Below are 10,000 nucleotides of genomic sequence, written 5' to 3'. Positions count from 1 at the left end.
AGCTTTCTACATATATTTCCCCACAGTCAGCACAAAAACATCAAAAAGTTAGCAGATTTCATGTACAGTAGGTCGAGCTATACATTGTTCATTTGCAAAACTGCTGGACCTGCTTCAACAAGGGAAAAAAAAAAGTCATCAAAGACTGTTTCATTCCCATACTGAACAGCCCCATAAAACCCTTGATAGATCTCAGTCTGTGTTGAATACGGATGAATAAATCAGAGTTGAAATGAGGTATGCAAGGTTTGCATTCACAAAAACCTTTGGGTGCTGGGGAATACGTCACATCTAGCAGCAATGGCGCCAGAATTCAGCTGCTGCTTGTGTGGAGAGACTTTGATGTGTGAAATGCTTTGACTGCTGGGCTGTAATTACCTCGCCTTCAAGGCCTGTTTCTGACGTTTTTACATGTTACACTTTTTAATATTCACTCTTGCCTTTCTTGATTATTCTCTATAAAGCTTGCTTTCATATTTGTATTTCTTACCGTAACGTCTTGAACTTGTGGCCGTAGCGTAGGCCCTGCTGGTTGTGGCCGGTTAGCAATTTCCAATATGGTCCGCAGTAACACACTCAAAACACTCTGCACGATCAGATCCACCTCTTCGGATGCGGCTGGCTCCTGCACATACACACACACAAACACACATATATACATCTGCCCTTGCAAGAGGTCAACATGATTTTATGCACACTGTCTGACAGGGCGCTAATGGCAGAAAGGGTGAGACAGCCATGAGAGGTTCAGCTGTCATTTCAGTTCATGCAACCGCGGGAAGAAACCATTGCGGCTGATGCACATCGGTGCTTCTCTGCGAGAGAAAGCTGCTATTTTACTTCACGGTCAGAGAGGATGTCCACATTTAGAGCAGCATCAGCATTTTCAAAACAAGTTTCCTGTGGTCTTCTTCAAAGCAGAAGTCAACACAATTTGGGGATGTGCAAAAACACTAATTCGACAACGCTTCTGGGTTGCATGAGAGATAAGTATGTCTTCAGGAAACCTGAAGGATTTAGAGTCACGTTTTGACAAACGTGTTTCATGCTCTTAGCAATGGCAGTGTTTTGACCAGTAAATAAGCTAAATAATCTTTTATTGCACAAAACTATCATAACGAATCTGTGGATTATGCATAATAACCTGAACATTGCTAAAAGCAGGAAATTTAAAGCCTGACGGTTACCATTTTGAAAATTTGTGTTGAAGGCAATGGAATAAAAGCAGTGCTTTTAAGGCATTAAATTCAAAGACCCAACTTCTCTGAGTAGGTTTTAAAGTTTTATTATGTTATCAGTGTGCTAAACCCTCTCCTTTAACTGCCTTTAAATATATAAGACTTTAGCAGATAAAAATCAAATTTAAATTTTTGGGTGAACTATCGCTTTAATACACATATATACACACATATTTAATATATATTTAGTGAATGTTTATAATTCACTAACTAAATACATAAAAAATTGTGAGATGTCTAAAAAACATGATACATGTTAATATAATAAATAAGTTATATAAATACATACACGCCCATAAAATAAATACATATTGTATTTTAATCAGGATCATGATTTCAACTTTGATTTTTTTAAGATGTAATCATCTGCAATGTTTGCTAACTAGTTATTTATCCTAAAAACATTTCATTTTGGAATTTGCATTATTTTGCATTTGTAACAAGCCTCCACAAACTGTCATGACTGTGGTTGCCAGATGTCAACAGTATTAACCCCCATACATTTTCTTAACAGTGGTTTACTTAATCCTCCCAACCTGGCAACCCATGTGTACGCTCTCTCTACATTACATAAAAAGCACTGAAAACACCAGCAAACATGTAAGTTGGAGTTTAGAATTGTTTCTCTATTGAGATTGGCCCTGTTTGCTGAGACTAAGGCCCCGTTTACACTAGTGCGTTTTTGTTTTAAAACGGTGTTTTAGAATGAAAACGATCCTCGTCTACACTGGCATTTCCGCTGCATTTCAGAAACGATCTCCGTTTACACTTCGCAACCTAAAACGCATGTCACGTGACCATTCATGCAGGTGCAGCCATAGATATGAACAGGTAGATTCCCTATTATTTAGATCGCGGATGCGTCTACGTGCTTGGAGTGATCCAAAGAAGGAATCCACGTATACATCTATGGGTACAACAATGCGCATGATACACTGAGTTTTTGAGGGTCAAAAAAGGCTGGAGTAGTGTAACTGATAGGCGTAACCGTAGCAAAAGTTATGCGTTTTAAAACGAAAACGCACTAGTGTAAAAGGGGCCTAAGTCTGCAAGCAAACCAGATTTGTTGTCCACAGTGTTGTCCTATAGTTGTGTGAGGCTTATCGTACCGTGTCATCCTTCTTGAGGAGAGACATCATGCAGGTGAGTATGTGAGCGCACATGATGAGATCTCGCTGCTCCTGCATGTGAGCCTGGAGCAAACGCAGCACCACTGGGAGCAGGATACATCTAGACTCTGATTAAAACACAAACATTGAGCAGACAGCCTCTAAATTTAGGTATAACAGTCTTTGTCTTCGTCCCCAGTGATCGTGTGTTTACCAGGGTTTGTGTAGAGCTGGCTCTCTACAGTTTTGGCAATGCAGTGCAGCCTAACAGCCTCCAGGGGGCAGTCTGCCTGGGACGCAGTGGGGAGGCTGCCCAATGTCTCCCGGATAAATGTGGCCACTTCCCTGAGCGTAAAGAGCTTCAGCAACTCCCCGTACACAGCAGGGAACGACTGCAAAAACACTGCCTGTGAAGTCACATGACAGACAATCAGGTCAATCAAGTCATTCACACAGTGATTACACGGGAAAATCAACAATATAAGCAAAAAAAAAATCAGCAATTTTAATCCACAATACATTACAAAACCGCATGAAAATGAGCAGCTATAAAAAAAATCAATAAATGAGAAAAAACTAAATAATAGTGACAATAATGTTATATATCTTTTGCAGAACATGCAAAATTGTAATCATTTTAACAAATAAAAATTGCATGCTATTTCTTATGTAGTACTGTCATGAATAATAAACAAGGAACTTTTTGAATTGGGTGATCGAACTATATTGTACTTATTTTGTCTTCTTGGAAACATGTCTTTAATATCTTGAGTAGCTTCTGAAGGTGCTTACAATAAGAAAGAGTTACACATCATCCTATAAAGTTTACATGGCCCAGCGTTTAATGCATCTTATTATTATTCAGGACAGTAAAAAAACGAAACAAAATAAAATAAATGTAAATAAAATGAAATGCATTTTTAGGATCTCTCTTATTTTGTAAAACATTTATTAACATCTTGCATATTCTGCAAGGGGTATGTAAACTCATGAGCAGAGATAATAAAAAAAAAAAATTATAAATAAGAAAAATAAAAAATAAATAGTAAATAAATCCACTATTTGCAACTATTATGTGCAAAACAATGAAAGAAACAAGAACTAAACTACAACTGCAATACAAATACTTTTACCTATAATAAAACATGTTCAAGTAATGTTCAAATGTTCAGAAATTAAACTATAACGTCCACTAAAATGGTGAATATTGGCCTTCACATTTCTGCCTCACATACACGGAATGTGAAACATGACCATCTTCGCAACCAGAAACAGCAGCAGACTGCTTTTACCACTAACCCACAGCCTTTCCCCACTATGAAAGGATCTCAAAAACATGAAGAACATGGACAGAGGAGAGAAGGGGCCCAAACCCCAGCACGTAATCCTGCTGTGAGGGGCCAGCGTGGAGTTTTATTGAGGGACATGAGGCACGGTAGAGGATTATGGGGGATTAGAACGGCTCTGGTCTGCCTTCTATCACTGCCTTTGTTCTGCTCTCTATGAAGATTAAAACACCCAAAGGGCATTCAGTCTAACACAGGGCTAATGAACCATGTGAGATGAATATACATTGATAGATATACCGCACAATTATACCCTATAGGGAAGTATTAACTATTCATGCTTAAGACAATCCAACTTGAAGTTAAATGACACTAGTCTCAGTCTCAGACCACCGTCTGTCCACTGACCACCTAAAGCATACTGCACAGCAACGGCTGAAATCGCACGGAAGTTGAAGTCTGCCTGGTATTAAAAGGAGAAATTGTGTTTAAAAGGTACCAGGATTGTTCAATGAGCGCTCCTGAAGAAAATCCATCTCTACATCTGGCAAACCTGAAGTGGTTAGTGATATCAAATATTTAGAAAATACTAATATATTTAGTCTGGTCACACTGTGTGACACGGATCTAATAAACCTGGGCACGTCATGCATGTTGACTGTATGATGATGACACTTATTGACTCCTAGGATATGATGCACATTTCTATAGAAGAATAAAACGTCATTAGCATGCGCTAGTGGTAAAGAAAAAGAGCACAATGAATCACACTTTGGCAGTTGTAGTTTTTGTGTGTGCTGAAAAAAGTGGAAGCGGTGAAAGAGGAAGGAATAAGAGCTTGAGATAAGCAGTTTTATGCTTTAGCGCCACGCCGCGTTGATTTCATGTCGCATTTTTATTGGTTGGTCAGTAAACGTGGGTCGTAACTGCAAACACACTGTGCGATGAACATGCTGAATTTCCGACACTGAAAGAAAATTATCGTAGGCTATCTTTAGTCGCAAGACTGTGACAACGGCCTCTCAGAACCTCTCTCACTGTACGACATAGGACCGCCGATTAGGAGTCACGATCACAGAAATCGCCACGATTGTTTCAATTATTAGGCTGGGCTACTGTACGTTTTTTTTTTTATGACTGCCGTATTCCCAAGTATTTTCCAAGCAAATTAAATGCACATTTTTATCATATGCAAAATTACTGGTTAAACATGCCGGATAAAAGCAGTTTTTTTTTTTTTACACCAACAATATACTATAGGCGTACTACTTACAAAAAGGTGATTTTTCAAACTTGATGTGCTGTTGTGGTAGGACAGTTTCAAATCCCATATTTGGCACACTGCCTTGTGTGTCCTCACTCAATTTAAAGTGCTCCCACACAACTGAGGAATTCGGCATTTTTGTCTTTTCTTCCAGATGAACTGAATCATGACGTTCCCTCAACAAGGGCGATTCATATTCAAGGGCGAATGAGAATTGTTTCGCAGGGGGTTCCAGGTGTTTGGAAAAAATAAAAAGAATATTCGAATCTCAAAAATTTGAATCGAATGCCAACCCACCGAATGAATATTTGAATAATCTAATATTCTGATCCAGCCCTAAAGTACACTGAAATATTATAGCAACCAGTAGAAAGCAAACTAGATATTCATGAGCAGAACTGTAAATTACACTTTGGTTTTCGGTTACATGTATGAGATAATCAGCACTTAATAATTTTAGATAAACAGAACATCTGCTCACACATATTACCACCAATTTTTTCAGTAGCAAACGGACACTTCTGTTTTTTGTTTTCTTTTTCACACTGTCAACTGTTTCAGATAAAACCAACCCTAAATTGTATACGCAAATGAGATAAAGTTTGATTGTTAGCTTTAAATATCTGTCAAATAATCTCTTAATCTCAGAAATAAAATAAAATAATATTTCAAGAATGTTTTTTTTAATTAAATTAAATTAATTTTATTTTTAATGTAATATAATACAAACATTACGGTAATACAGTAATATATTTTTTAAATAATTATTTTTAATTAAATTATCATATTATTTTATTATTTATCATTTTATTGAAAATTAGTAGAAGAAATGTATGTACAAACAAAACTTTTTTTTTTTTAGCTTTATATGTCTGTCAAATAATCTGTTCCTGTCTAAGTGGGCTGCTCTTGGCCAAAAAAAAAAAAAAAAAAAGCTTTATTCTGATGTCTGGCTATTTGACTCTAAAATGCAACTGATGCACAAATCCACTATCTGGAGACTAAATAAATTAAACGGCTGGATTTGCAATCGAAACATGCAATACATGTCCCACTGATGCTGTGAAACAAAGACTGTTCTGTTTTTCTCACTTCCCTATTATCTATAAGTGTTCCCTAGAGTTTCTTGTAATCATGTTGCGCCGTAATTATCTCACTTTTTTTTTTTTTTTTAATCTTACTTCATTCTTTTCAGCCTTATTAGTCATGTTCATTTACGATGTTTCTTTCTCTCATTTAAACCCAAAGCAATTCTTTCTTTGGATGTATTCGTCTTTCTCTTTCAGAGGGGGTGGAGATAAAAATATTTTTAATCATTTTTAATTAAACATTCATTATTTTATTCAACTGATTTGTATTTAAAACTGGTGGTGGAAGAAAAGAATGAGGAATGTTGCAAGCTAAACTCAAACCCATTTCACCCACATGAGCACCACAGCATGTGTTAAATATATTAAACAATATAAACAGATCTGTCTGTCTCTCACCTGTGTCTGTGTGATGGGCCGTGAGCCCTTGTTCTCCTGCGAGAGGAAAAAGCGGATGGACATGAAAAGCTCGTGCATACAGCAGCGGAACTCCTCCTCGTTCTGTCCGCCCGTGGCGAGCGCAAACAGCCGCCGCGACTGGATAATATACTTAAAAATATACTCCGTCGCCTAGGAAACCAACAGAATAGCAGATCTGAGCACAGAAAGCAACATAAAAGCGGCCTTATTAAGAATGCATGAGCTGTGTGAACTAATGCCATATGGAAGTCATAACGGCCCGGAGCGAACCATTCCTGAGAAATCCAATATTCAGTACATCAGACAGTAATGACAGACTCTAAATATCATTATGAAGAGCACAATATGGGTAAAAAGGATGTGTAGTGTGAAGCGTCTCACCTTTAGCACCTGTTGGATGTTGTTCCTGACGGTCCGCTTCAATAATGCGGTCCACGTACCACTTCAGCACCTTGATCAGATCCCTGCAAGAGACACAAACACACAGCACTGTGGAAAACTGAACATTTACATTATGTTTGTTTAGTAGAATTGAAACCATTTATGTGGAGATTCATAATGGAAACTGTTTCTCAGTTGCATTTATTGTTTTAAAATTTTGTTTGTTACTGAGCCCACAATATAGTAGTAGTAGTTTTAATAATAATAATAATAATAATAATAATAATAATGACTGGATACTTGCAAATTAACAATAAGTTTGTAGTGTACTGAACCGATAACACACACATATATTTATATATTTATATATATATATATTTTTTTATTGCATTTATTGCATCTGGTAATTTCACACTATATATTTGTAGTGTATTACTAGTATTACACACGTAGTATTATGTCTATAATTGGATAACTGGATATTTTTACGGATATGACCGAGAAAGTGGAGGCTGAAAATGATAGAAAACAGACAGGGTGCAATGAGCAAATGTTGCAATCCAGATTCGAACTTGCATTGTCTGTAGGAGCACCAAAGTTTAATGTAACCACTAAGCCATGGATCCTGTAAGCATTAATCAAATTTGTTGTCTTTTTCCCAAAACATCAGCATTCTAATTGAGCACGTCATTATTTTGAATTTCAAATAATCAATAAAAAAAAAAAAAAATTCTAAAATGTCATTTAAGGTGATGCCGTGAAACTGCATGAAAATAAGAAAGACTTAATCACAGTTTATCGCAAAAGCTTGTGTATTGCAGCACATAAAAAGAAGTATTGCAATAGCATCATGTGGTGAGATCCCTGGCGATTTCCTAGCATTGCAATGAGAAGTTGAAGGAAAGTGACGTCTGTTGCACCGAAGGGAGTGAAGTATGAGAGGAAAGTTCTTAAGCTGAGCTTCTAATGCTCTGCATGCATGTGGTTACATGGTTTTTAAGAGACTAAAAATCACAACAAAAGGAGAACTGAAAGACAGAACGGAAGAGACTTTAAATGAAAGAGCATGACACAATATATTTGCACCAGTGAGCAAGAATAACTGAAAATAAAAAGATGTCTAAACACCCCATGAAACTGGACGGTTGTGGCTTTTAATCCATTTCTATTAGATTTGATGCTATTTGAACAATATGACAAAATTAACTTTTTGCAAATAAACTGTACAGTCTTTCTCATTTTAAGTGCTCTTATGGCTGTCTGTTTGAGTCTGTCCAGTTTTTAAGTTAATTGGTTGCGTAACGCACATTCGACAACTGCGTAGGCTGTAATGTGGGTTGATCTCTGACCCAGATGAATGAACATCCAAAATGAAGTGCTATTTGAGTGAAGAATAAGTGCTATGCTAGCTGAGAGTCAGGCTTCAAGAGAGCTGTGAACAAAATTCCTGGACAAAAACAAACTATACAGTGAGCCTGACCCTACAATTTATTTGGGCACTTAAGCCACATTCAGCGCATTAAATATCATGCATTACATAACAAAACACCAAAGAAAGAAAACACAAGCACACTTCACAGGCAGATAACTCAAAAGGATGCTTGAAATGTACATCTCTGCATTTCCATTTCAATTCAGTGGATTGTTTCCAGTTGCCCTGAAAGTTTTTAACATACCTGTATGATAGGGCTCCTGCAAAGTGGCTTTCAATGTAGGTGTCCATGACTGGTTTAAAATGTTGAAACTTGCTGTCCTGAAGCAAGTTTATAATGTGCACCTGAATGATGAAAAATGCACACGCACAATAAGCAACATGCAATTTCATTGGCCTCTATTATGAAAAAAAATGAGGGTCTGTACCTACCAGACAATCAAACACCTTGAGTGCATATCTCTGAGAGCTCTCGTCCAAAATGCCGAAAAGCGTGTCCAGTGTATCCTGTAAAAACTGATTCAAGATATTTGACTTTATTAGTAAACATGCGCCAATTAGGGAAAGTTTACTGTGATTGACAGGTTAATTCACCAACAACAAGGCTGTGAAGGGCAGCTGACCTTAACTATTTCTGAGCCATCGATCTCTTTGAGTTTAGACAGGCTGTTGCTGATTCTCTCTGGATGGGCTCTCCACTTCAGTAAGTCCAGCATGTCACCTGCAGGAAACAGCCATTTAGCAATCAGTGTAAAATATGCAAAATGCTGCTTGATACTTCATGCCAGCTACCCAAATGTTCCCATGTTCAGTGATTATTCATGCTGGGTGCTGCTACATGCTGCATATCTGCTGTTGTGCCAAGAAAATTTCCAACTAGGGACATTGTGTCCTATCATATCCTGTACAAAGAGACACACATTACCGTTCTGAGTGAGTTTGGTAGAACAGAGGAATGATGTGATCCATAGGGATTCCTTAGTGCCTTTCATAGTTTGGCTGTTGCCAGGCAGATCTGATTTTGAGAAGGGCAGTTTGAGGTAGCGAGCACAGTCTTGCAGGTTAGCGTTCTCTTCACACTGGAAAACATGCATGAAAAATATCCTTTTCATTCAATTTTTTAACATTGACAATAATAATTTTTTAATAATAATATATATAAAATATGATGTAAATTATATATATATATATATATATATATATATATATATATATATATATAATATATATATATATATATATATATATATATAATATATATATATATATATTTATTATATTTATATATATATATATATATATATATATATATATATATATAGGATATAACATATGGTTGGGATTACCCCAACTCAAATGTGTATATACTTTATAAATATGAAAAAAAAAAAATGTTCATGTTTTGATATTATATTATTTGTTTATTTTTAGATTATTTATTATTTTTACAAATTTTAATATTTCACAAGAATTGACCACAGCTAAATAGTAGAATTATTCTCCATATATATTTCTAATAACTTATTTAAAATATTATTGTTTAACATTTAGTTATACAATTGTTTTAATGAATTTATGAATTTTTACATACTTTTTTTGACATAATGGTTTATTACCTATGCAAATTTACTCATACCTCTCTCTCTCTCTCTCTCTATATATATCTCAAACTACCAATTTGATGCGTATCAGTAGTTAGTAAGGTAGTTGTTAAGTTTAGGTATTGGGTAGGTTTAGGGATGTAGAATATGGTCATGCAGATTATGTGCGTTATAGAACTAA

At 36.1% G+C, this 10,000-nt stretch overlaps 1 protein-coding gene across 1 annotated transcript in view; it reads right to left on the bottom strand.

Annotated features, from left to right (window-relative positions):
• Positions 1-10,000, bottom strand: part of LOC109102753 (dedicator of cytokinesis protein 4-like) — a 47,441-nt gene that overhangs the window by 26,318 nt on the left and 11,123 nt on the right. Inside the window, exons 7-16 of the mRNA XM_042736293.1 lie at positions 9,144-9,297; positions 8,842-8,939; positions 8,651-8,734; positions 8,463-8,563; positions 6,787-6,869; positions 6,676-6,680; positions 6,385-6,555; positions 2,562-2,754; positions 2,348-2,475; positions 491-625 (exon numbers count right to left, since the gene is read on the bottom strand). Of these exons, the coding sequence (XP_042592227.1) occupies positions 491-625; positions 2,348-2,475; positions 2,562-2,754; positions 6,385-6,555; positions 6,676-6,680; positions 6,787-6,869; positions 8,463-8,563; positions 8,651-8,734; positions 8,842-8,939; positions 9,144-9,297 (1,152 nt within the window). The remainder of the gene's footprint in view (positions 1-490; positions 626-2,347; positions 2,476-2,561; positions 2,755-6,384; positions 6,556-6,675; positions 6,681-6,786; positions 6,870-8,462; positions 8,564-8,650; positions 8,735-8,841; positions 8,940-9,143; positions 9,298-10,000) is intronic.

The sequence above is a fragment of the Cyprinus carpio genome, chromosome A4 (assembly GCF_018340385.1).
Source record: "Cyprinus carpio isolate SPL01 chromosome A4, ASM1834038v1, whole genome shotgun sequence".
In the NCBI taxonomy this organism is placed as follows: Eukaryota; Metazoa; Chordata; class Actinopteri; order Cypriniformes; family Cyprinidae; genus Cyprinus; species Cyprinus carpio.
This window is presented reverse-complemented; position numbering and strand designations above follow the sequence as displayed.